The sequence below is a fragment of the Muscardinus avellanarius genome, assembly GCF_963383645.1.
Source record: "Muscardinus avellanarius genome assembly, chromosome: 21".
NCBI lineage: Eukaryota > Metazoa > Chordata > Mammalia > Rodentia > Gliridae > Muscardinus > Muscardinus avellanarius.
In genome coordinates, this window is record NC_137807.1 from 20,916,333 (window position 1) to 20,944,309 (window position 27,977).

Below are 27,977 nucleotides of genomic sequence, written 5' to 3' on the forward strand. Positions count from 1 at the left end.
GGGGTGTCACAGAGTAAAATAAATTACTCAGGGCTTCCCAGTATGCCCTGTCATGTGGAGATGAAGTTATAGCTGATAAAACTGATACAGATAGTACCATTTTTAAGAAGCTTATGCAGGGATTTGAGGCACAGCGCTCAGCACAGCAGGGAAGTCCCTAAGCGCCGTGCCATGGTGCTTGGTGGACATGCTACCCAGACCCAGACCCACTTACCGTAAAGTCCAGATTTTTACTGCTATCTGTTTTACCTTACTTTTATTTTTGTATCTGCGTTTACTCTGCACACATCTTGCAAAGTGCCTTTCGTTCTCTTCTGGAGCAATTTGGCACCAGGGACATTTCCTGATGTTGGCACTGACCGTGTGGCAGAGATGGCTCAGATCCTGTGATCTTCACCGCCAGGAAGCCCTTGAGCAGGCTGGCGCCCTGTCCCTTCCAGAGGGAGCATTGCAGATAGGACTCACAACAAAATCCCAGACCAAGTTGTCCTCCCCTTCATAATGAATTGTGCTCCAGGAGAAGAGGGAAAAAATGCTCATTAGGTTAATGGGAAATAAATGTCACTCTGAGAGTCCCTGCTTTGCAGCCCAAAGATTCAAATTTGGATGAAGATGGTGAATAATTAACCAATAAATCTAAATGATGTTTAGTGTTGTTGTGGGAAGCTACATTCAAACCTCAATTGTTTCCCCATTAATCATAAAGGAAAATTGTTCGGGGCATTTGTAAAATGTCTATCGTCAAAGAATCCTCTCAGCACTACAGAAATATGATTTGGAAACAGCGTTAGGGATAATTCAGGCCCTGTAGAGTTGGGGAAATTGAGGCTTGGAGAAAAAAATGTATCGTTGATAGCTACATAGTAAATCATGCAGAAATGAACTGCCTGATAACACTGTGGTCCACAAGAGTACAGTTTTAGTTAATCTCACACACACACACACACACACACACACACACACACATCCCCCCCCTTTCTCTCTTTTCTTTCTTATTTATTTATTTATATATTGGTACTGGAGATTGAATCCAGAGGCATTCTGCCTCTGAGCTACATCCCCAGCCTTATTTTATGTTTTATTTGAAGCAGGGTCTCACCAGGGTGCTGAGAGTTTCTGGCTATGCTGCTGATGCTGGCCTCGAACCTGCGATCTTCCTGTCTCGGCCTGGAATTACAGGCATGTACCACTATAACTTATTGAACCTTACCAATTTTAAGCAACATCATGGTGTTAGATTCTTTATGTTATGGATTTTCAAGTAATATATATTTTCTTTCAAATCCTAGAGTGTTGATTGCATATGATCCTGGACAAGTTGCGTTTCAAGTAATATATATTTTTTTTCAAATCCTAGAGTGTTGATTGCATATGATCCTGGACAAGTTGCGTTACCTTTATGAACCTCATTTTTATTTTAGGAAGAAAATACTAATGTCTTGCTCTCATAGTATAGGGTAAAAAGGAGCGTTAGAAAAAATTATGACTGAGTACTATGAGTGACCATAAAAAGACATGCAATTTACAGATTCTAAACCAGCAATAACACACACACACACACACACACACAGGAAAGATCGATCTCTCTAAAAGGCACAAAGGAAGAGCAAAGAAAAGAGACAGAAAAAACCCAACAAGCACTAAACACAAGGTAAGAAAATACAATTTCAAATGCATGCATCATTACAATAAATGTAAATGAATAAAATTCTCCTATGAAAAGTCTACAATATCGAATTAAAATTATCCAGCTGTTAGCCGGGCGCGGTGGCGCATGCTTGTAATCCCCGCACCTGGGAGGCAGAGACAGGAGGATTGCGCAGGTTCGAAGCTAGCCACGCGCGCTGGCTTAGGAGACCCTGTTTCCAAATAAAATATAAAAATATAGGTCTGGGCGTGTAGCCCGGAGGTAGAAGGCCCCTGGGTTCCATCCCCAGCACCACACACACACACACACACACACACAGAAAAGAATAAAGGATAGGGCTGGGGTGTAACTCAGAGGTAGAATTCCCTGGGTTCCATCTCCAGTACCGCAATAAATAAATAAATAAATAGTCACATATACTTTCCTTATGATTTATGTTTTTATATTTTGCATGTAATATTAAAAAAATAAAATTAACCAGCTTGATTCATTTGTCACCTATAGAACCCTAAGTGTTAAAAATAGCTAAATTCTTTTCCGTTTAGCACTTTATTAAACTTGACCATGAAATGAGACCACAAAGAGATATGAACAATTTCAAGGAAAAAATATTAAGCATTCTTCCATGTTATCTGTCCAAAATGCCTTTAAATTGACATTTAAAAAGTTATTCCAAATAACCTCAAATGTTAATGAACCTGAGACTTAGTTCATAAATAATTTGCAAGTTAAATGAGAAAAGCGCAGAGATATTATAAAACCCCTGGCATGTAAGGATGCTAACATAGCAATTCAAGGTAAATACGTTGTCCTAAATAGACTAAAACATTTTTTTTAAATTGGTTTATATGATTCTTAAAAATGTTCATGGGGCAAAAATATATTGAAAAGTTAAAATGTTCAACATTGAAACCAAAAATAGATAAAAAGGCTAAATTAATAGTAAAGGGAAAAGACATAAAGACATATCAATATAGACATCAACATAAAGACATATCAATGAATATAAAACATGAAAACATAGAAGACAAAGTTGGTCCTTTGGACAAGCTTAGTAGGTAAATCTCCAATAAGGATGGCTCACAAAGGTAGCAAAACTCTCAAAGTTAAACATTAAGATCTTAAAAGGAGCCTATCTGACACAAAATGATTTTTTTAAACCAGATGAATATATGGTGAAAACAATCTTGACGCCAGCCTATGGGGAAGTCAGATTAAATAATAAACATATCGACTAACGCAATTTCTTCAATAAGAGAAACATATCTGAATTCTGTGTTCAGTTGTGACTGCAGAATTGCGAGACAGCAAATCAAACATTTATTCTGCTCCCAAGAAAGAAACTAGACACAAACGGGGTTTACCGGCAAACCATTGTACCTCTTCAAGAGAGACGTGTTCCAAGATTTATCAAAAATCACTTCAAAAATAGTCGCAAAGTCATTTTATGAGGTCAGTTTAACCCTGACGATGATGATATAAGGAAGGAAAATTGTAAATCAATCTAATGATACTGGTTTCAAAAGTCCTGGAAAAAAAATGTTAGCAATGAGAGCCATGAATTAAAAGGATGTGATTAGTCAGGATTTCTCTGGGAAACAGGTCAAGATACACTGCGATATCTAAAATGGGACGCACTAGATTGATAGATGAAGGTGGCGAGTCAAAGATGGCTCACGGCTAAATAAAAGGCAAGGGAGAGTATCCAACATTTGTTAAATTAAAATATAATTTAAAAATACTAAAAAAAAAAAGCTACGAATGGAAGAAGACTGACTTCTGTTGTGTTGTTTTGGGTACCCAAGGTTTTGAACCTGTGATCCTCCTATCTAAGTCTCTCAGGTACTGGGCTCTGACAGGTGTGGGCTACCATACCTGGCTTTGCTTAAAATTTTATTTTCTTCGTGTTCATTTTCTTTCTTATCTTTATTTCTTTTAAGGTAGAATTCTACATGTGAATTATATCATCAGCTCCTTTTATTTTGCAACGGGATCTCGCCAAGTTGCTGAGGCTATCCTCCAACTTTTGACCCTCCTGCCTCAGCCTCCCAAGCACTGGGATCGCAGGCATGTACCACCATGCCCAGCTAAGAAGACTGACTTAACCTGACTGAATTTACCTGTCCAGCACACGCACGTGCGAAACACTGCGGACATTCCTTCTAAGGCCCAGATCATATAAGGGAAGGACGCCAAATATTTTTGCCATCCTCTCTTACACTAGAGGCCCAAGCCAAAGGAATAAGGTAAGAAAAAAATTTAAAAGGCACAACATGTTCCTTTGAAATTGGTGAGATGTTCCTGTTGCCCTGATTTATGGTCAAGAGACAAAATTATTCTCAATTTCAAATTGAAAGCCTATCAGTGTAGAAAATTCAAAAGAACCTACAGATGAAATATGAAAACTAATGTACTCAGCAAGTTTGCTGGATTCCAGATCAATATAAGTAATACAGTGGGGAGTATTCCCAGGGGCCACAGTATCAGATCAGTGTAATCAATACAGTGGATTGTCCTGTTAGGGGCCACAATAACCAAGTGAACTACAAATAGAGAAATAGTTTACTAGCCATAGCAGAAATGGAAACCACACGCTTTCTAGGAATAACTCTAACATAAAAGTGTAAGGCCTATAAGTGTAAAAGTGATGAAATAATGGGTAAGTAAAGAGAGATGGCACTAGGTAGAAAATAAAAGTTTAATGTTTTTAAAAAATTTTAATGCCAGTTGTTCAATAAAAATCACATTAGGTTTTTTTTGTTGTTGTTGTTTTTGTTTTTGCGGGTCTGGGGATGGAACCCAGGGGCATTCAACCTCCGAGCTACATCCCTTGCCCTATTTTTTATTATTTATTTTGAAACCAGGTCTCATTAAGTTGCGGAGGGCCTCACTAAGTAGCTGAGGCTGGCCGAGAAGCGCGATCCTCCTGTCTCTGCCTCCCGAATGCTGGGATTACAAGCGTACATTAGGTTTTGTTATGAATTTTTTTTTTGATTGCTGGGGACTGAACTTAGGGCCTTACACATACTAGCCAAGTGTTCTACCATTCAGCCATATACCCCTCATCCCCCATAAACACACCCAAACACACAAGAAAAGGGCAAAATACACATTTGTGAAATAAAACAGAGGTTATCCATATCCTAGTGAAGAATTAGAGTCCTACCTCACACTTTATGTCCAAATAAACTCTAGATGGATTAAAGACCTAACAATGTCACAAAAAGAATTTTACAACTTTCAAGGAATAAGTAAAAAAAAAAAAAAAAAACAACTGAACTCTAGTTAAGGAAAGCTAATTTAAGATATCGCCGGTGGTCTCTGGAGGGAACCACACCGAGTCCTGTGTGCATGTTTATTTCTATTACTCTGAGCCTCACTCTGATATATCATTGCAAAACACCAATACAAGTATAAAAGAGATAGAAAAGATCCAGTCATGGTGATACACGCCTGTAATCCCTGTGCGTAGGAAGCCGAGACAGGAGGATTGCAGGTTTGAAGACAGCCCGAGCAAGTAGTGAAACTCTCAGCAATCTAGTGAGATAATGTTTCAAAATAAAAAAGGGCTGGCTTAGAGGTAAAATTTTCCTAATTCAATGTCTTGTAATGTGCATACAATAGAAAAGCACAAACTATAAAAATGATTGATTAATATTACTGCATTAAAAACTACTTTGTACTAAGTGAAGGACATTATAAGCAACTGAAATGACTATCCATGGAACAGGAGATATTTGTAAAATGTACTACCAAAGATGGATTAGATCATAAACGATTAACAGGAAAGGCGGCTTGCATAGAGAAAACCTCTAGCGCCATGTGAAAACACAGGGCTTCAACAGTGCCGAGGGAGGTGCAGAAACAGTCAACACCGGCCGAGAAAGAAATTTTCAACTTCCAACAAAGCCACGCACTGATGAAAGGGTGAAGTCAGGAAACCTCAGACAAGGCCGGTGACAGTAACAATGGCCGCAGCCACGTGGAGGGACCATTCACGTGATATTTAACATTTCCCAAGTTGTACATTTCTGGGAGTCAGCAGTTCCTCTCCTAGTCACACTCCCAGGACAAAGTCTTGGCACACACATGGGGAGATGTATGCAGGAATGCATGCTGCAGTCTTGTGTCTTAAAGTATAAATATCAACATATATCCACTATTACAGTCAGATACAGAATGTCCCGAGGAGCTCATGTATTAATGTTCAGAGTTGATATCAGGAGGGTTCGAATCTCATCGGTGAATAAATCCATTGTAATAGACTTACTGGGTGGTGACCTAGCACAGTGGGCGTGGCTACAGAAGGTGGGTCCCTGGGCTGTAGCCGTGGGGACTGTGCTTGTGTCTCTGAATCCCCTGCTCACTCGCTCTCTGGCTTCCGGCCTCCAAGACATGAGAGCAGAGCCGTGCACTCTCCCCCTCTCTCTGCTTCCCGCTGCCTTGAGCTCTGCAGACCCAGCCTCACATGGACTGAAAGTCTGGAATGTACTACAATCGTGAGCAAATCAAACTTCTTCCCTCTAAGTTGTTTTGGATGATAGCAGTGAGAATGTGGACTGTGACGTTTACCAAGAGAAGAAGAGGGCTTACGTTTTAAAGTGAGTACTGTGTAGAATGAAATGAAATTAATAAACAGCTCTATGAAATTAATAAGTTAGAGCTGCTGGTACTCTTATGGACCAATCTTTTTTTTTTTTTATGGTATTGGGGATGGAACCCAGGGGCATTCTACCTCTGAGCTACATCCCCAGCCCTATTTTTTTTCTTTTTGCGGGTCTGGGGATAAAACCCAGGGGCATTCGACCTCTGAGCTACAGCCCCTGCCCTATTTTTAGTCTTTATTTCGAAACCGGGTCTCACTGAGTTGCAAAGGGCCTCACTAAGGAGCTGAGACTGTCCACAAAGTACGATTCTCCTGTCTCAGCCTCCAGAATGCTGGGATTACAAGCGTGTGCCACCACGCCTGGCTTTGGACCAATCTTAAAAAAAATATATGAAGGACAAACTAAAGTACAGAATCAAGCTGGGTGCATGCCTGGAATTCCAGTACTTGGGAGGTGGAGACAGGCAGATCGCAGGTTGGAGGTCAGCTTCAGTAACTTAGCCAGGCCGTCAGCAACTTAGTGAGACTCTATTATTAAGAAAAATGTAAAATAGGGCTTGAGGTGTAGCTTAGAGATGGAATGCCCCTGGTGTGGAGAGCCATTAAGGCTTTCCCCTAGATTAATGTCTCTGACTCAGCTGACTGCCCTTCGCCCAGAGTCAACAAGGTTTGGGGAGAAGACCAGGTGGTGATGGCACGAGGGTATTGATGAATCTACCTGTAATGTGTGTGTTTTGGATTCGTCTCTGTTGTATTCCGGTGGTGATGGCACGAGAATGCTGATTGCCCTGTAGCTGTATATAAGTACCTCTGGAAAAACAAACCCGGCATCGGCGCAGTAGAGATGAGATTGACCCAGAAGCTGCGTCGGCCAGGAGCGTCGGCGCAGTAGAGAATGCTGACCCAGGCATAGTCGTCGACCCGTGGGAAATGTTGACCCACGAACAGGGGTCGACGAGTAGAGATAGTAGGCTGGCGGCTCCCCCACGTTGGCATTAAAAATTCTCCATCCTCACGCCTCACTTCAGAACCTGTGCTCTCGCTGGCTGGCTCCAGCACCCTGGGTTCAATCCCCAGTACCAAAAAAAAAAAAAAAATCAAATATACCATATATGGTTAAAGTTTAAACACACACACACACACACACACACACACACACACACACACACACAAGGGGATTATATCCTCCAATCTCAAGGAAATAACTTCCTCTGGGGAGGGAGAGAGGAAGGAAGGAAGATCAAGAAGGGACTTTCAGACGCCACAAACTGGCTTTAAAAGGTTTTACTTCCTTAAAAACATCAGAGTTTTCAAATATGGCAAAACCCTAATCCCCGTGAGCCCCGGATGCTGGGGGCATAAACATCACTAACCGCATCTCTCCGTTCTCCGTGTGCTTGCCAGAGGTCATAATAAAGACATTTAAGGCCATCTCGCGTGACCATTTATTTAAAACCTCCGGCTCAGGGACTAACCCGTAACTGGCATTCTATTTCTCTGAAGTTCCCGTTACATGGGAAATTTATTTTAGCAGTATTTATAAGAAACTTTCATTTTTCCCCTTCCTTGGTGGCATGAGGCTAGAACCCAGGGTCCCGTGCCTGCAAGGCCAGTGCCCTCCCATGGAGACCCCCACCGGGGCCCCCAGTCCTGCCCTCACTGGGTCATCTACGCTGTGTTCTCAATGGTCAGAGCTGGAGAGAGCGCGTGATTCACGTAAGCGTTAGGTCCGGGGCTCGCCGTCCTGCATCGAGGCAGAAGGGCAGCACTGATGACATGCTGGGAAACCAGGGGTCATGCCAGAGCTCTCCCGGGGTCCCCTGGACTCCTGTAGCTGTGTACGCCCTACAGAGTCCCCTAAGTTCACCAGTTTATTTTTTATTTATTTATTTATTTTTTTGTGGTACTGGGGTTCCTGGAAGCCCTTCTACCTCTGGGCTACACTCCCAGATCTATTTTATATTTTTTTGAAACAGGGTCTCTTACGCCAGCGCGGCTGGCTTCGAACCTGCGCGATCCTCCTGTCTCCGCCTCCCAAGTGCGGGGATTACAAGCGTGCGCCACCACGCCCGGCTATTTTTTATTAATTTTCTTTTGTGTGTGTGTGGTACTGGGGACTGAATCCAGGGGTATTCTACCTCCATGTAACACTTCCAGCCCTATTCTATTTTTATTTTGAAACAGGATCTCGCTAGGTTGATGAGAGTCCCACTACTTACTGAGGCTGTCCGCGAACCTGCGATCCTCTTGTCTCAGCCTCCCAAGTACCGGGATTACAGGTGTGTGGCTCCAGTTTATTTTATTTTTATATTTATTTTTTTATTTTAATCAATTCATTTGTTTATTTATATTTGCGGTACCGTGGATTGAACCCAGGGGCATTCTACCTCCAAGCTATACCCCCAGCCCTATTTTTTATTTTTTTATTATTTATTTATTTTTTTTTTGTGGTACTGGGGTTCCTGGAAACCCTTCTACCTCTGGGCTACACTCCCAGACCTATTTTATACTTTTTTTTTTTTTTGGAAACAGGGTCTCTTGGCTTCGAACCTGCGCGATCCTCCTGTCTCCGCCTCCCAAGCGCGGGGATTACAAGCGTGTGCCACCACGCCCGGCTATTTTTTATTTTTGAAACAGGGTCTCACTGAGTTGCGAAAGAGCCTCACTAAGTAGCTGAGGCTGGCCCCAAACCTGCGATCCTCCTGTCTCAGCCTCCCGAGTACCATAAGTGTGTGCCACCACGCCTGGCTTCTAGTTTATTTTTAAAGGCGTACTGAACATTTATCTTGCCTGGTTGCCCTGGATGGCTTTTGGAGCCATGTCATTCCTGGGTAAATAAATAAAATCAACTTAGAGGAAAAGAGTGAACGTTGCTGATCAATAGATATTGGTCAGGGGTATGCGTTAAGAAATGCACCAGTACGACGCACCTGTGCGGTACTTCAGAAAGAGATGGAGCCAGGCGTGCCCGCATCCCTCCCATGCTGGGGTCCCATACCGTCCCACAGTCAGGGTAAAGGACACTCAGGAGGCGGACGGGTGGCCCCTCCGGCCCGAGCTCGGAGCCAGCTCCGCGCTCCGCCCGACGCCTTGGACGCAGCAGTAGTTCTCCTGGGAAGGAGGCTCGCGTTGTCCTCAAGGGACACTTGGCCGTGCCTGCAGATATTTCTAGTGTCGCGGGCAAGGGGGGTGGTACTGGGATCTTCCGGGAGAGAGCAGGGCTGCTGCTGCTGCAACGCACTGCCCCCCCAAAACAAAACGCTCCGGCTCGAAATGTCCACAGCGCTGTCCCTGAGCGCCCCGTGTGCGGCGACAGCGACAACCCCGCAGAGCTTGATTCTCTAGAAACTCAGAGTGGCCGCCTAGCTCACCCAGAGCCATTAGACAGAAGGCCCCGCGGGTTTCAAGCTGCATCCACCTGGCAGTGAGCCTGGCTGAGGCCGGCAAAAGCCTTGTCTTGGCCGGGAGGCGTGGTGCACGCCATTAACCTCAGCAGCCCTGGAGGCCAAGGCAGGAGGATGGCAAGGTTGAGACCAGCCTGGGCAACTTAGCAAGACCCCATCTCGGTATAATAAGGGCTGGGGAGGAAGGTCAAGGGTAAAGCACCCCAGGTTCAAAGTGTGGAAGGAAGGAAGGAGGGAAGGAAGGAAGGAAGGAAGGGCACACAGGCACACACGCATGAGGCCTGAATCCCTCCAGGAGCCCAGCAGCAGGGGCGGGGCCCTCGGGCATCCGCAGGGGCGGGGGCCGCTTACCTGGTCACACAGGGTTCCGATCAAGCCCTCCAGGTCCTGCTTCTCGTGCAGGGCCACCTGCTTCTCCTCGTATTCTTGTTCCAGCTGCATTTCCAGCTGGTGGAGCTGCGGGGAACAGGGCGGGTGAGTGCCTGGGCGGGGCGAGCTGGCTCTGCGGGGACACATCCCGCAAGGCAGGACCCTCGCCAGGAGGCAGAGACGTGGGGCTGTGGCTCCCCTCTGAGCCAGCGACCAGAGCTAATGGGAGGGGGTCTGCGTGTCAGAAAACTTGGGAACATAAAAGTTGGGGAACTGCAGGGCGTGGTGGCGCACGCTTGTAATCCCCGCGCTTGGGAGGCGGAGACAGGAGGATCGCGCAGGTTCGAAGCCAGCCGCGCTGGCTTAAGAGACCCTGTTTCCAAATAAAATTATAAAGAAACAGGTCTCGGAGTGTAATCTGGAGGTAGAAGGGTTTCCAGGAACCCCAGTACCACCAAAAAAAAAAAAATGTTTGGGAACTGGGTACCGGTGGGGAGAGATGGCCAGTTCTGGGGAGCCCTCGCCGCTGACCCAAGTTCCCCGACAGAAAGGCTCTTCCTCCTTGAGCCTTGGCCCCTGTGTGAATTTTTCCAAGCCTTGGTAGTCTTTTTTTTTTTTTTTTAAGTTCTGCAGGTGACAGCCAGCATTAAAAATGCACCCAGTTTCCTTAATAAATGCAGTTATCCAGCCAGGCGTGGAGGCATATGCCCGTCATCCCAGTACTAGAGAGGCTCAGAGAAGAGGATCGTGGGTTCCAGACCAGCCTCAGCGCCTGAGCCAGACCCTCAGCAACCTAGAGAGACCTTGTTTTATTATTTATTTATTTATTAATTTATTATTTTTTGGTGGTACTGGGGTTCCTGGAAACCCTTCTCCGGGCTACACTCCCAGACCTATTTTTTAACTTTATATGGAAACAGGGTCTCTTAAGCCAGCGCGGCTGGCTCCGAACCTGCGCGATCCTCCTGTCTCCGCCTCCCAAGCGCCGGGATGACAAGCGTGCGCCACCACGCCTGGCTGGGGACCTTGTTTTAAAAGAAAAAATAAGAAGGGCTGGGGGCGTAGCTCAGAGGTATGATGTCCTTGGACTCAATCACTGATACCACAAAAAAAGGGAAGAAAAAGTTTAAAAGGTGCACGTGTGGACCTTTTAACAGTTAAAAATACGCATGTGTGTGCGCACATGCACCTTTTTACACTTAAAAATGTTCATCTGAAATTATTTGGAGCTGGGGGGGTGCTACACTTGTAATCCCAGTACTTGGGAGGCTGAGACAGGAGGATCGCAGGTTTGAAACCAGCCTCACTGGCTTAAGAGACTCTGTTTCAAAAAAAAAAAAAAAAAAAAAAATATATATATATATATATATATATATATATATATATGTAGATCTGGGAGTGTAGCCCAGAGGTAAAAGTGTTCCATCCCTAGTACAAAAAAAAAAAAAAAAAAAAAAAACAAAAAAAAAAACCAATTCTGGTCTACAATGGAAGGTATCTGGAGGTGGGGCTATGGGACCCTGGAGCCATCGCTGACCCTGTTTCACAGATGGGTAAACTGAGTCCTGGGGCGGTGCGCTCTTCAATCAGCCGGAGAAGAGCCCTGTCCTCCCTCCTGCCCCCAGATCGCCCTACACCCCGGGAGGCCACAGCTTCCCCCCAGGTCACTACCTAAGAGGCTGCACAGGGCCGCTGCGCAAAGCCAGGGCCAGCGACCGTCTTGGGGAACAGTGCCATCCTGGGCTGACACTCTCCCTCTGTGAACTGGCCCAGGGAAAAGCACCCGGAGGGTCCGTAGCATCCCTGGCTCATCATCAAGGGCACAGACGCCCTCGGAGGCTCTCCCGGAACCAACCAGAAGCCTGCGCGCCCTTCCCCTGAAAGGGAGCATGACCCGGGGCCAGGGCTTCCGTCACCCCGACCCACAGAGGGAGAAGGTATGAGCGGTGGTCCTTCCTACAGAGAGCAAATCCATCTCAAAACCGCCTTGAAAAGCGAGAACTAGCAGCTACTCTGCCTGCTTCTGCTTGTAGGAGACCAGAAAAGCTAAAAGTCACCCAAAATATATACAAAAATATACAAAATAAATACAAAATAATAAAATCTGCATGTCAAGCAAAGCACAGTTTTCCAGGGTGTTTTTTCTAGAATATTCTCACATGGTGTCCATAGGCATGGGAGAGGGAGGTCATGCCAGATTGATATGAAATCATGAGATTACATCCCATGTGAGAACCGGCTTAGTTCTGGGCAGGTCCCCTGTAAGGACTGGTCTTAAATCCACATCAGTCCACACATCTGGAAAGATGTTTATCCCGGGATTGATTATCATTGCAAACTGGGAACAACCTACGTGTCCAGTGGAAGGGGATCTGTTAAATAAGTTAGTGCGCGGACATGAAGCAGGACGTTGCCGAGGCATTAGATACGTGGTCAGTTTTCTATGGCTGTATCGCGAAGGGAGACGTCAGAGACTGTTTAAAAGAGGAATGGCTTCCAGGTGGCAAGGAGTCAAAGGTTAGTGTGTGTGTGTGTGTGTGTGTGTGTTACCAGGAATCGAACCCAGGGGCATTTCACCTCCAAGCGACACGACACCCCCAGCCCTGTATTTATTTTTTTATTCTTTTTTTTGTTGTTGTTGTTTGGTTGTTTTTTTATTTTGTTTTTTTTGTTGTTGTTGTTTTTTGTTTTTTGTTTTTTGTTGTTGTTGTTTTTTGTTTTTTGTTTTTTTTGTGGTACTGGGGTTCCTGGAAGCCCTTCTACCTCCGGGCTATACTCCCAGACCTATAATTTTTAAATATTTTTATCTGGAAACAGGTTCTCTTAAGCCAGCACGGCTGGCTTAGGACCTGCGCGATCCTCCTGTCTCTGCCTCCCAAGCGCGGGGATTACAAGTGTGCACCACCACGCCCGGCTTATTCTTTATTTTGAAACAGGGTCTCACTGAGTTGCAGAGGGCCTCCCTAAGTAGCCGAGGCTGGCCGCGAACCGCAATTCTCCTGCCTCAGCCTCCCGAATGCTGGGATGACAAGCGTGTGCCACCACACCCGGCTGGTTATTGCTTTCTGATGCACTGACCTGGCGTGTCTGCAAAAAGCTTGCAGAAAATGTAAACATCAGAGGGTAAAAGTGAAATTTAAGAGCTGCCTGGAGGGAGGGGCCCCATCACTGGGTCTCAGAAGTCCTTCCCCAGGGCGGCCAACGCTGCCCGGCATGAAAGGTTCTTAGTAAAGATTTTGGAGACCAATAAGATGCCAATTTCCAGACGCTTCTGGAAGCCCCAGGGCCATATTTAAGAGAGGCACTTCCTGTCCTGAGCCCTGGAAAGCCCCCAAGCCGCTGAGGTTTTAGGTTTTAGGTGGGGGCCAGAAGAGCCCGTGTCCTGCCCGCCGCTCCTCCTCCCGAGACCCGCCCGGACGTACCCGCTTCTGGCAGGACTGACGGACGTCCTCCAGCTCCTCCTCCTGGTCCTCGCGGTCCTTCTGGTGGATCTGCTTCATCCGCTCGATCTCCAGCTCAAACCGCTGGCGGAGCTGGGGAGAGTAAGCAAGGGCAGGGCGTGAGGGCGGCCCGCCATGACTTTCCCGGCCCGGGTTCCCTAGCGGCCCCGTTGTATTTTTCGCTTTTAATACCTGGATGGAAGTCCTCTCCCTAGGACCCTGGAAGGGCAGCGATGGTAGACACATAGACACCTGCTGCCTCCCTCCCTCCCTCCCTTTCCGTGGCTGTAACAGACATCACCAATCTATCACCCTCGCCCGCTGAGAGTAGATACTGCCACAGAATCCTTTTTAACACTCCTGAAATGAAGCAAAAGCTCAGCCTTGCCCCCGCAGCTCAACGGCCGTCCCCCACATGGGAATTAGGTGAAGAACAAACCATCATGGTCTTGGGAATTCTGGAGAATGCGCCTGGCTGTGTGGGAGGGTGGAGGAGAACAGGGATCTGAGCTCCCGTTTCAGCCCCCGGTAAATGGCAGGCTCGGTTTAAATGCCAACGTCCTTCCTCCTCGCCTTCAAATATGAGAGGTTCTGGGAGGATAATCCAAAATGAGCGCCTAAGCAAGCAAATCTAATATTTCTCCTCATCTCTTTCTCGTTTTTGGCCGGCCTCTCGGACGCTCCTGACATCTGCAGTAGGGTGTGTGTCAAGCCAATATGAGTTCACACAAAACTCGCCAGAAAAAGCGTCACCGATAAATATCTCTGTGTACAAGGGCACAGTGGGTGGGAGGCAGTTCCTGCAGCGAAGGGGAAGGGCGCTGGAGGCCGCCCCGCCCTGCGGAGTCCAGGCAGGGAGGGAGCCCGGGAGCTGAGTGACTTCCAGCCCCCTGAGAGCCCTGCCGCTGGCTCCTGCTTCATCCAATTTCCCGAAGTGCTCCCTCTCCTCTTGGTTCCCACAAGGATCCTCGTCATTTATAGAACCGCTGGGTTGGTACAAGATGCTGCCCGGTCCTCAGTGAACTTTAAATACTTTCAACATCTCCCCCCCCCCCCCCGCTCCCGTGAGCCTTTGCAGACTTCGCCCTGGGGCTGGGGGCAGCCGAGAGAGCTCTACAGAGGAGGAGACCGAGGGTCTAGAGGAAACGGGCTCGGAGCTCCACCCCCAGCCCTATTTTTTATTCTTTATTTTGAAACCGGGTCTCACTGAGTTGCCGAGAGCCTCACTAAGTAGCTGAGGCTGGCTTCGAACCTGTGTGATCCTCCTGTCTCAGTCTCCCAAGCACAGGGATGAAAAGCGTGCGCCACCACGCCCGGTTCCCAGCCCTGTTTTTATTCTTTATTTTGAAACAGGGTCTGAGTTGCAGAGGGCCTCAGTAAGTAGCCGAGGCTGTCCACGAACCGCGATCCTCCTGTCTCAGCCTCCCAAAGGCTGGGATGACAAGCGTGCGCCACCACGTCCGGCCTTATTTCTCGTTCCCCTCAGTTCTATTTCCCCACGGCTCGCACTCCGAGCTCGAGGCCGTGCACGCAGTAGGCATCTGAGGCTCGGGGGTGAGAGGACTCGGGTTCCCGTCCCGTCGCCCTCACTTCCGCCCCATCTCCAGCTCAGCTTCTGCCGCTGTGGAGTGGGGGCCACAGTCCTCGTGCCCACATAAGGGTCTTGTGGAAATTCATGAGAGGCAGCAGCGGCAGAAGCCATAGGGCCGAGTCCAAGCACCCAGGCGGTGCTCGGTCAGCATTAGTTAGTTATGGAGCACCAGCTGTGTACCTGGCCTTATTCTAAATCCCAGGGATGCTCTAAGCAAGATTAATAAAAGAACCTGTCCTCCTGAAACTTTCATAAAGGGACAGAGAAGCACTTAGGGAAACTATTTAAATTCTATCTGATATGGCAATGGATGTTATAGCGATGGACATAAAAATATTTAAATCCTAGCCGGGCGTGGTGGCGCATGGTTGTCATCCCAGAACTCGGGAGGCTGAGACAGGAGGATCGCGGTTCGAGGACAGCCTCGGCTACTTAGTGAGGCCCTCTGCAACTCAGTGAGACACTATTTTAAAATAAAGAAAAAAAAATAGGGCTGGGGGTGTGGATCGGGGGTAGAATGCCCCTGGGTTCCATCCCTAGTACCTCAAAAAAAAAATTAAATCCTATCTGAAATGGTGATGGGGATAAAAATATTCAAATCCTGATGTGGCTACGGGTCTTACCTCCAGTTAAGGAGATAGAATGGTAAACGGGCTTAGGGGGAGCTGTTTGCAAGGTCTGGGCCTCTCTGCGGAAGCCATATTGACCTTGAAGGGTAGCGGGAGAAGTCTAGGTCACAAGGTTCCGAATGTCAGCCTCAGGAGTTAAGAGCTTGTTCCAGGACAGAAGGATGAGGAACCCGGCGTTTCTGATGGCCTCTCTCTCTGGTCCCAGGCCCTGGACGGGGTCCTCCTACCTGCTCCAGCTGCTGGATGGTGCTTTCTTGCTGCGTCTGGAGCTTCTCCTGCTCCAGCGCGTTCGACTCCAGCTTCCAGAGCCGGTCCTTCAAGCTGGCGACGCTGTTTCCCCCCGCGGAGGACGCCTGCAGCAGCTCCCGCTTCTGGTCTTGGAGAGTCTCCACCTCCTGCTTCAGCTTCATAGTCTCCTGTTCCTTTTGCTGTGGAGACCCAGGCCCGGAGTCAGCGAGGAGCATGTCCACAGCGCCCCCTGCAGGCAGCGGCGCTCTATCTCCACCGCCTGGGCCCCACAGCGCCCCCTGCAGGCAGCGGTGCTCTATCTCCACCGCCTGGGCCCCACAGCGCCCCCTGCAGGCAGTGGTGCTCTATCTCGACCACCTGGGCCCCACAGCGCCCCCTGCAGGCAGTGGTGCTCTATCTCCACCGCCTGGGCCCCACAGCGCCCCCTGCAGGCAGCGGTGCTCTATCTCGGCCACCTGGGCCCCACAGCGCCCCCTGCAGGCAGTGGTGCTCTATCTCCACCGCCTGGGCCCCACAGCGCCCCCTGCAGGACACTGGCCATGGCTGTGCTGGGAAGGAGGGAAGAGGAACCAGGGGAGAAGCCGGTGGCTCTAGAGGTAGACGTTAGCACATCCATTCGTGTTTAGTGCATTTGTAAGCAGGGTGCAGGGGCATCCGCGGCAGCTGGGACCTATTCTTGGGATCAAGGGGGCATAAGAGTCCAGGAAGACCCTTCCAAGCAGGGAAGTCAGCCCCAGGGACAGAGTTCTTTGGGCTCAGTCAGAAGGAAGCTGCATGCCAGGCTGCAGGATGCAGAACAGGGTTCTCCTAAGGGCAATAGGGAGCCACAGAAAGATAAGGTGCAGCCAGCGAGGTGTGACTGAGTCCGTGTGGGATGGCCAAGGCCCCTGGACACCACTCTAGGTAGCTCATTTTTTTTTTTTTTTTTGCGGAGTTTCTTGCGTTGCCCAGGTCAACATACTGGACCCAGTGCAAGATCCTGACATCAGACTATGAAGGCCCGATTATCAACGTGCCAGCCACAGTCTGATTTCTTAAGCAATGCTGGGAGCTGGGCGTGGTGGGGAACACTTGTAATCCCAGCTTTCGGGAGGCTGAGACCGGAGGATCGCGGTTTGTGGACAGCCTCAGCTACTTAGCGAGGCCCTTTGCAACTCAGTGAGACCCTGTTTCACACATTGAAAAAATTAAAAAATAGGGTTAGGGGTGTGGCTCAGAGGTAATGCCGTAGACCCTGGCAGCTCAGAGCCCTCTCTAGTTCACACAGCGTATGCATGATGAGTCTAAGGAGGATTCACGACGTTACCTTCAGCTGCTCCTGCAGGCGGCCCAGCTCCCAGCGGACACCGGTGTTCTCCTGGGTCACTTTCTCCCGAAGGCTCTTCTCAAACACGGACTCCCCCAGAGCCTGGGCCAGCTGCATGTCAAACCTGTACAAGGCAGGACACGTGTCATGGCATCGCGGCAGGGGAAACTGAGGCAGGGAGGGAGCAGCTGGAGAGAGGTAACTAGTTTGCCAAGGACCACGAGAAGAGGAGAAGGGATGGCAGGAGGTTTGTTCCGCGACTGTGCATAAGACTGTGAATGGCTTATTGGTAGAAATTAAGAATACCAAGAAGCCGGGCGCGGTGGCGCACTCTCGTAATCCCAGTACTTGGGAGGCCGAGACGGGAGGATCTCGCAGGTTCAAAGCCAGCCTCAGCTACTTAGTGAGGCTCTCAGCAACTTAGTGAGACCCTGTTTCCAAATAAAATATAAAATAGGTCTGGGAGCCGGGCATGGTGGCATGTGCTTGTAATCCCAGCATTCGCGAGGCTGAGACAGGAGGATCACAGTCTGTGGCCAGCCTCAGCTGCTTAGAGAGGCCCTTTGCAACTCAGTGAGATCCTGTTTCAAAAATAAAAAGACTAGCCGGGCGTGGTGGCCACGCTTGTAATCCCCGTGCTTGGGAGGCGGAGACAGGAGAATCACACAGGTTTGAAGCCAGCCACGCTGGCTTAAGGGACCCTGTTTCCAAAGAAAAAAATATAAAATAGGTCTGGGAGTGTAGCCCAGAGGTAGAAGGGCTTCCAGGAACCTCAGTACCACCATAAATAAATAAATAAATAAATAAACAAACAAACAAACAAACTAAAAATAGGGTTGGAGGTTCAGCCCAGAGGTAGAAGACCCCTGGGTTCTATTCTCAGTATCACACACACATAAAAAAAAAAAAAAAAACAGGATACTGAGAGCAAAGATTTGGGGCTTAAATTGAGTTCCCATAAGAAATACTGAATTCTTCTAAAAACACATGATAAAAATATAAAGTAAAATTAGAATTTGACCATATGTGGCTATAGAACAAAAATTAAATATACATTTATGTGAAGTTGGAGAGTCTATCTGGTGGCCAATACATGTCCAGTTCCATGAACTCTGCTAGGCTCAGGTTGGATATCTAAGATTCAGGGACCGGTGAACAAGCACGCGTGTTTATACACACACACACACACACACACACACACACACACACACACACATACACACACACACACACACACACACATCGACACACTCCTACACCCAGTTAAAGCCCGGCGGTTGTCAGTGAGATGCTAGACACCGCCACACCACCTGGTCTTCATCTGTTGCCCGAGCAGATGACATAAAGTCAGGACATTCCTGCCGAGGGCCGTCGGGACGCGGCCACATGGGGGCTCTGCTGGCCCTTTGCGGGCGGTGGCCACTGGGTAAGAAGCACCTCCGGGGCTTCCTGTCATCCCTCGAATGTCGGGTGTCGAGGCCTCTGTCCCTGTCACCGTCGAGGGCACCCAGAAGGGCTCTCTGCCCGGTCTCAGCCAGGTGTGACTGCGGGTCACAAACAAAAGGTCCCCCTGATCCAGAGAACTCGGTGTGGTGCCTGGGATTTGGGCCTTGGTGACAAGGAACCCGACTGTCACAATGTCATCCTGGGACGGCAGCTGGTCAATCAAATCTCAGATGCCTGTCTGGGACTACCCAAGGAGCGCTGCCGGGGTGGGGCAGCCCGGGAGCTCTCTGATTGGCTGTCGATGACATCACTCCAGGGTGCTGTCTGCTGTCCCTGAATGAGAACATTGTGAGGACAGTGGGCAGGGTGGCCCCAAGCCTTGATGTGCCTGCCTGTGCCACAGGGGTCCCCGCGGCCCGCGCACCAGTACACAGACGTAAAGGCTGAGGCCATCTTAGAGAAGAACCCAAAAGTGACAGAGGAACTCCACCCAGATCCTAAAACAGCAAAATTACGGCCCGGCCCAGCTCCCCTCGTGTCTCAGCTAAGCCCCATCTACCTGTCCACGTGCTTGGACAGGTAGGACTAGGAGCCAGTGTCTGAGGGCCGGGGAGGGCTTGACCCAACAGGCCACTTGATGCCAGAGAAAAGCTCCTAGCACCCTGACTTCTCGAGCCGACCAACCCCACCCCAGGTCAGGCAAATTTGCACACACCCATCACCCACGAGGCGCTGGCCTGGGGAGTCGGGGAGCCTAGCCCGGGGCTCACCCCAAGAGTTCCACCATCCCTTCAGCTGAGCTTTGTGACCCATGCGTGGAGTAACCATGGCAACAAGAGGCCAGCTCTCTCTGGACCACTCTGAACTCAGACGCCAAGGTGGGGATGCGAAACTCTGCCGGCACGGAGACGCCCCTTCATCCCGGGCCCAGCCCAGTGGCGTCTATGACTTGAGCCAACGTGGACAACGTGGACAGGCAGAGGGGCAAGGAGTGCAACTGGCTTCTAGATCTTTCCCTCGCCGGAGCCATTCTGCCTGAATTTCTGCCCTTAGACAGAGACTTCCGCGGCTCCCGGTGAAATACTAATCTACCTGGAGAAAGGACGGCGTGTGACCAGCAATCACTGATCATACGGTTCTGCCAAGAGAGGGCAGCAGAACTGAGGGCATTAGGTGCGTCTGGAAAGAAGGAAATGTCAGTGCGGAGAAACAGTGACCCCAGGGCCATCGTGGGGAGCTTTGTGAGTATCCTCTGAGGGGTTATCCCCAGGAGATGGAGGAACGACCAGAGAGATGGAATCTTTCTGGCTGTACAAATTCCCAAGGCCAGCTCCCCGCCCATTAGCGGGGCCAGCCCTCTCACCCCACGGTGAAGGGGTAGGGGGAACACAGTAAAGTATCCTTAAGAAGAGAACATGCTTTTTACTTGGGGGAGCAGGCTAGCCACACCCCCAAGGTGCTTTCTGTTTTTCATGAAGAAAAAATAAAAAAAACAAGCCAGGCGCGGTGGCGCACGCTTGTCATCCCAGCATTTGGGAGGCTGAGACAGGAGGATCGTGGTTCATCGACAGCCTCAGCTACTTAGTGAGGCCCTTTGCAACTCAGTGAGGCTGGGATGTAGCTCGGATATGGAATGCCCCTGGGTTCCAGTACCACACACACACACACACAAAAAAAAAAAAAAAAAAAAAAAAAAAAAAAAAAAAACCCAGCTTATGAAGTTTGAGGATGAATAAAAGAAATAATATTCAATGTAGAAGGAGTCGGAACTCTTTTCTACCCCCATGGCGATGGAACACTGTCTGCTGCCTCTTGGGAAAGGATCCGTCCTCAAAAGCACAGCTCACACAGGAACTTTCCTTTGCCTTTGGGCCTAAGAGGAGGCTGCGGGGTACCTCTTCACCTCCTAGGAAATCTCTATCACAGCTTGCCAGGCTCAACATGGGTCATACCTGGGCTCCTTTCACTGCCCAGGAGAGCCCAGCTGGACAGGCCTGGAGGGCTCCCGGTGCCAGGCAGGCCCGAGGATGCACAGGCCGGGGGCTGGGATGCGTCTCTGCAAGTATGCCCAGCCCCATGGATGTAGAAATCTGAATCAGTCCCTCTGGCCGCGCGGAGCACACTTCGTTGACCGACCACAAGGGGGCGCGCTCGGTCCAACCTACAGGTAAGGAGTCTGAGGCCCAGAAGGGTTGGAGCCCGCTCAAGGTCACAGGGTTCCAGAGATACCCTGCTGGGACTGGACCACGGATGGCTTAAAGCAGCACCCAGGCTCCTGACCACCCCGCCAGGCGGCCTCCATCCTCCACCGCCAACCTTCTCTTGATGAAGGAAGTGATGTCGAGCCCCAGAGAGGCCAAGACAGTTCCCCGGTGGGGTCACAGGTATGAGGCTGGGCATGAGAAAAGATGTTTTAGCAACTTAACAAGACTCTGTTTCAAAATATAAATAAATAAATAAAGGGCTGGGGTGTAGCTGGAAGGTAGATTACCTTGTGTTTCCATCCCTTTGAATAATAAATAAAAGAATGCGTTCTTAGCCAGGCGTGGTGGCGCACGCTTGTAATCCCAGCATTCGGGAGGCAGAGACGGGAGGGTCTGGCTTCGCAGCCAGCCTCAGCTACTTAGCGAGGCCCTCTGCAACTCAGTGAGACCTCGTTTCAAAATAAGGAATTAACCCGGGCGTGGTGGCGCACACTTGTATTCCCTGCGCTTGGGAGGCGGAGACAGGAGGATCATGCAGGTTGGAAGCCAGCCGGGCTGGCTTAAGAGACCCTGTTTCCAAAAATAAAAAATAGGTCTGAGGGTGTAGCCTGGAGGTAGAAGAGCTTTCAGGAACCCCAGTACCCCCAAAAAAAATTAATTAAAAAAGAATTTAAAAATAGGGCTGGGGGTGTTCATCTGCAGTACCACAAAAAATAAAATAAAAATAGGGCTAGGGTGTTACTTGGAGGTAGAATGGCCCTGGGTTCTATCCCCAGTACCACAAAACAAAACAAAACAAAACAAGAATAAAAAAAATAGGGCTGGGGTAGCTTGGAGGTAGAAAGCCCCTGGGTTCTATCTGCAGTGCCAAATATATATATATATATATATATATATATATATATATATATATATATAATTATTATATAAATTATATTATTTAGTAGTATGATCATTATTGATTATTTATATTAATTATCAATATAAATAAATACATATTTTTAAAAGAATGAATTCTTCCTGAAATTTTGGTGAAATCATGCAGGACTAAGGCGTGGCGGAGATCAGAAGGGGGTCTAGGCAGAGAAGGGGACCAGGTCCTGCGGATCAAGAGGCCTACTGAGGAGACGCCAGAGGAGCCCAGAAGACCCTGGCCCTGGCCCGCCCGCCCGGCCCGGGCGGCCCAGCTCACTTCTTCTGCTTCCTCTCCAGCTCATGGTTCCGGCCCTGCTGGTTCTCCAGCAGGACGCGGGTGTCCTCCAGGTCCCAGGTGAGCCGGCCGCACTTCCTCTTCAGCTGATGCGCCGTCTTCTTGGCTTCCTCATACGCAGCCTGCAGCTCCCCGAGCTGTGGGAAGAAGAGAAGGGATTACTGGGTTCTGGGTGCAGCACGAGCTGGTGCAATTCCAGTCGCAGGGGAGATGCCGTCTCATCTGCTCTTGGAATCGCATCCCGGGAGGTCCTCTGAGCCCGGCCTGGGTTGGCTGGGAAGGAAAATGAATGTCATGACATCAACCCCTTAGGCTGCTATGAACCTCCTGCCAACACGCCCACAGAGATTTCACCTGCCCAGTCTCAACTCGACACCGGATGATTCTGGCCCCTATTGGGCTGGCATCACTGAGACATTTTCAAGGACCAGCTATGAAGCCACCAATATGGTACCCAGAAAAATCTGAGCAGGAAGCCCGTGAAGCCGGCCCTGGAGGCTGAAGCGATCGGTGGCACCCTGGCTGGGCTGCCTGAGACGGGGCCACACACGGCCTTCAAGGAAGAGAGGAGAAGCCAGGCTCCAGAGTCCTCCTGCGGGAAACGCCCGCCCAGGTGACCTAGTTTAGACCTGGGAGACTGCAGCTCGGCACACTCGCATGGAAGGAATGGCCTCATTACAGAACTGCTTTAAATAAGCAAAACCCGGAGGTAATGAAGCCTGTAATTCTGAATTCACTATTTGCAGGCAAATGCGATGTTTTCTTAGAATCCGCCACTCAGAAAAGGTTGCAGTTTTATTACTTTTTAATGTAGCGTGGATATTCTCCTTTCTTGGGGAATTGGACACGGCTTTTGAATCTGTTATTAAAGAGCTGGTCTGGCCGGGCATGGCGGCATCGTGCCTGTAATCCCAGGATTCGGGAGGCTGAGACTGGAGGATCGCAGGTTCAAGATCAGCCTCAGCTACTTAGTGAGGCCCTCTGCAACTTAGTGAGACCCTGTTTCAAAATAAAGAATAAAAAATAGGGCTGGGGGTGTAGTTCAGAGGTCGAATGCCCCCGGGTTCAATTTCCAGTACCACCAAAATAAATAAATAAATAAAAGAACTGAACCGTTTCCTTTCGACAGCCCTTCTGTGTGCATCTGTGGTGTCGGATGTCTCTTGAGAATCACAGTAACACGTCCATCTTTGAAGAGACCGTGGAACCATCTCAAAGTGGTGAGAAGATTCTGAGTCTCAGGTCACCACTTGCAGATTCCCAGGTGACCAAGCCTCTGCTCGGCGATCCATGACGTGTTTCTGTCACCCCAGGAATATAAAGGCCGGGAAGCAGCCCACCCTGCAGTTCTTACAATAAATGGTAATAGCAGGAACGAAATAATTATGATACAGCAGAGTCAGGTTCAGATTTTGGAAGTCGACTTGCGGGTTCCTAATCTACATCCATGATGACCTTCTGGGGTGACACTGAAGCCAAGAACTTACAAGCAGCAGTATAAAGGAAGGGGGGGATAGAGATGGCGTGGTCTGGGAAGGAGAAGCATCATATGCAAAGGCCCAGGAGTGAGAGAGAATCCGACACTTTTAGAAGGAGAAAAAAATAAACATGGCCAGAGGCAGCGGAGTGGCGGAGCTGGCTGGCACCAGCTCACAAGGACCAACGCTCTGCTCTGTTTCCCGACTCCAGGTCCAGAGGCGTTAGGGTGATAACTGGAAATCGGCCATGATGGAGAGTTTACACCCTGGAAATTGGCCAACGCTGCAGGTCAGAGCTTTGTGAGCCATTTGCCAGCGCGTCCTTGGCTAGAGTGTAGACAGGTAAGGATTCTGATCATCGTAGGGAACCCCAGAGGCGGGCAAAGAGGCCAGGTGCCCTCCACGTTCATCTCGGGGGGCTAGACAAGGTTACGCCGCAGGGAGGTGAGGGTGCTTCCGGTCCTAGCTCTAGTGTTTGGCTCTTTTAAAAAAAAAGGGGGGGCCGGGCGTGGTGGCGCACGCTTTTAATCCCCGCGCTTGGGAGGCGGAGACAGGAGGATCGCGCAGGTTCGAAGCCAGCCGTGCTGGCGTAAGAGACCCTGTTTCAAAAATATAAAATAGGTCTGGGAGTGTAGCCCGGAGGAAGAAGGGCTTCCAGGAACCCCAGTACCACCAAAAAAAAAGGGGGGGGGGTGAATTTCAGCACTTCAGAAATAAAGAACAAAACCAGAAGAAGGGTAGAGACCGATATTTCAGAAGCCAGGGTGAGGGAGGAGGACCTTGGTACATGTAGAAGCATCGGTGGGAAAAGAGATTTCTGCTTGAATATCCAGGGACAGGAGACGCGCCCTTGGACCCAGCAAAGGAGGGAGGCAGGATGGAGACCCCCGCAATGTCGAGGATCCTCAAAAGCACCCCAGAGAGAAGGGAAAATAGAGCCCTGGCAATGGCCAGCAGGTGAAGGAAGCCTGAGCCGCGCTGGCTCTGGGTGGGAAAGAAAGAATTTCCATGAGAAAAAGGCCAAAAGTAACATATATGCCTAAATGGCACATGCGTATGATGTATATACTCATATATGTATATATGTATATCATTTTATTTTTCATTACTTTTTTGATTTATTAAAGAAAATAACCTCTAATAATTATCTAAAATATTTTCCTTTTTTTTTTTTGGTACTGGGCATGGAACTCTGGGATAATCTATCTCCAAGCTACCTTACCCCCAACCCTCTATATTTTTAATTGAAACAGGTGTGTAAGTTGCTGAGGCTGGCCTCAAACCTGCAATCCTACTGTCTCAGCCTCCCAAGTACTGGGATTACAGGCATGCACCACCACACCAGCTCCTCTTTTATTCTGAAGATGCAAATGTGTATTAGCATTTTGTTCTACGTACAGCCCGAGCTGCATCTCCTAAATGCTATTATATAAATTTGTTCATAATTGTTAAAAATTAAAGCAAAAGCTCAGATATGTGCCTCATGTGGGTCTGGAGATCCTTATCCGTTGTAAAAATCCGAGACTCACGACGTCGCCCGAGCTCAGGTTTTGCTGCCCGCGTGTTTCTTCCACAGGGACACTCACTCCCACGGCCCGCTATCTGAGGACTCCCAGTAATCTCCGTAAGAGCTTTAAACATCTGCTAAAGATGAACTCATAAAATAAAAGCAGCCAGCTACACAGAGCAAAATCACCATGAGAGAAAAGAGTAAACACATTCCACAACTCAGAACGCCTCGGATGGCTGGGGTGGGAGCCGAGGAGCCGCCCGAGGATGAGCTCACAGTCAAACCTACAAAACGCACAGGGGGAAAATCAGGATGACACGGACGCTAGAGCGAGCAGAAAGACTGGAGCGTCTCTTGGAGCCGGGCATGGAGTCACACGTACCGCCTGTGATCCCAGTACTTGGGAGGCTGAGACGGGAGGATCACAACTGGAGGCCAGTCTTAGCAACTTAGCGAGGCCTTTGACAACTCAGATCCTGTTTCAAAATAAAAAAATGAACCGGGCGTGGTGGCGCACCGCGCTTGGGAGGCGGAGACGGGAGGATTGCGCTGGTTTGGAGCCAGCCGCGCTGGCTTAGGAGACCCTGTTTCCAAATAAAAAGTATAAAATAGGTCTGGGAGTGTAGCCCGGAGGTAGAAGGGCTTCCAGGAACCCCAGTACCACCAAAATAATAATAATAATAATAATAATAATAATAATAATAATAATAATAATAAATAAAATAGAGCTGGTGTGTAGCTTGGAGGTAGAATGCCCCTGGGTTTGAGCTCTAATACTGCCAATAAAAAAATAAAGAAGGTCTCCTGGCTGCCCTGTGGCAGGTGGCTGGGGAGAGGCTGAAGGCAAGGAAGCCAGATTACAGGCTTCCTTCCCGATGAGATGCAGAGGACGTACGTAGCAGGTAATATTAGAGGCAATGAAAATGGATGCAGTGTCTCCATTTTAAAAGTATAATTTTTTCCTTAATTCACAAGTGGTTTAATTGACAGATGTCTGCTGATTGCTTATTATATAGTAGGCATGCTACTAGACACCAAGAAAACAACAGCAAATACAGCAGATACCAGTAAAAACGTTGCAAGTCTAAGGCAGGTGTGTGGGTGGATGCCCATAATCCCAGTTCTAGGGAGGCTGAGACAGGAGGGTCGCAGGTTCGAGCTCAGCCTCAGACACTTAGTGACGCTTATCAGAAACTTCATGAAACCCTGTTTCCAAATAAAAAATAAAACAGAGCCGGGTGTGGTGGCGCACGCTTGTAATCCCAGCATTCGGGAGGCTGAGACAGGAAGATCGCGGTTTGCGGACAGCCCCCGGCCACATAGTGAGGCCCTCTGCAACTGTTTCGAAATGAAGATTAAAAAATAGGGCTGGGTGTGTAACTCGGAGGTAGAATGCCCCTGGGTTCCATCCCTAGTACCGCAAAATAATAAATAAATAAATAAATAAATAAATAAATAAATAAATATAAAATAGGGCTGGGGGTATATCCCAGGGTTAGAAATACCACTGGGCTCAATCCCTGGTATCAAAATATATATATATATATATGTAGCCAGGCGTGGTGGCGCATGCTTGAGAGGCGGAGACAGGAGGATCGCGCTGGCTCGGAGCCAGCCGCGCTGGCTTAAGAGACCCTGTTTCCAAATAAAAATATAAAACAGGTCTAGGAGTATAGCCCGGAGGTAGAAGGCCCCTGGGTTCCATCCCCAGTACCACTAAATATATATATATATAAATATATATATATAAATATATATATACACACATATATATGTGTGTGTATAATTAATGTAATATATGTATAATATTGTTATATATGTTATATATAATAAAATATCTCATATATATTATATATAACTATGAATGTGAACATATATTTCCAAATAACACTGAAATCTTATCAAGGACTTTGTGCCAAATGTGGATTATTTGCAAGATTTCAGTGTAACTATTTGAGACCCAAATGCCACAAGGTTCATGTACTTTTAAATATGCCCTCTTCACTGATGGCCACAGGGTTGCTTAGAAGGAATCTGAGGGGGGCCCAAGGGGTAATGCGATTTCCACAATGTCCCAGCAAAAGCAGAACTCAGATGTCCTGTGTTAATGTCCGATGCGCCACAAAGCAGCCGTTCCTTGGGTAGCAGACCCACACGTAGACAAACCATTTTCCTGCCCCAGGAGGCCAGCGTTTGTAGCAGCTCCACAGGTGGGCGGCTGGGGCGTCCCGTGGCCTCCTGCCCTCCCCTGGGCTCCGCCAAGCCGTGGGGCTGCCCTCGCTCGCGCTCTTACCCTCTGCTCCAGCTCCGTCCTGGAGGCCAGCTCGGAGGCCAGCCTCTCCTCACACTGCTGCAGACGCTTCCTGAGGAATTCGTTCTCCATCTGAGCGCAGTCCAAGCGCATCTGCCACTCGTCAGCTGTGAAGAGAGTTGGGGAGGCCGGGATAGGAGGCCAAGTGGGCACACACAAGCCCACAGCTTTCACGGAGCCCCTGAACCTCCGCCCTGGACTTCAGATTAAGAAACCGTGCTGATAATTTGGAAAGATACCAGGAGTCGTGTGAAACTGTATGCAAAAAGCCAAGTGAGTGGAAATTATGCTCTATGCAGGTATGAATATAGCACTCTGGATCCTGTGAGCCTGCAGAATCATAATGCATCAATAACAAATGAACAAAAATGACACGATGCTGATTGTCCAAGTTTAAAAATGCTTACTCCAGGCAGCCCCTCCTGATTACCCCCAGTTGGCTAAACTCCTTGACTGCACTGTGGAGAGATCAGTTTCCCTACACTGTTCATTGGTCTCTACAATACATGCAAACCTTTCTTTTTTCAATGAAATGTCATAATCCGTAAGGGTCCAGAAGCTGCTTTGATCATCTGG

At 48.7% G+C, this 27,977-nt stretch overlaps 1 protein-coding gene across 1 annotated transcript in view; it reads right to left on the reverse strand.

Annotated features, from left to right (window-relative positions):
- Nucleotides 1-27,977, reverse strand: part of MYO18B (myosin XVIIIB) — a gene marked incomplete at both ends in the record, with an annotated part of 248,379 nt that overhangs the window by 112,099 nt on the left and 108,303 nt on the right. The window contains 6 exons of the mRNA XM_080717797.1: nt 10,010-10,114; nt 13,450-13,560; nt 15,915-16,115; nt 17,243-17,366; nt 22,085-22,239; nt 27,384-27,508. Coding sequence (XP_080573923.1) covers nt 10,010-10,114; nt 13,450-13,560; nt 15,915-16,115; nt 17,243-17,366; nt 22,085-22,239; nt 27,384-27,508 — 821 coding nt within the window. The remainder of the gene's footprint in view (nt 1-10,009; nt 10,115-13,449; nt 13,561-15,914; nt 16,116-17,242; nt 17,367-22,084; nt 22,240-27,383; nt 27,509-27,977) is intronic.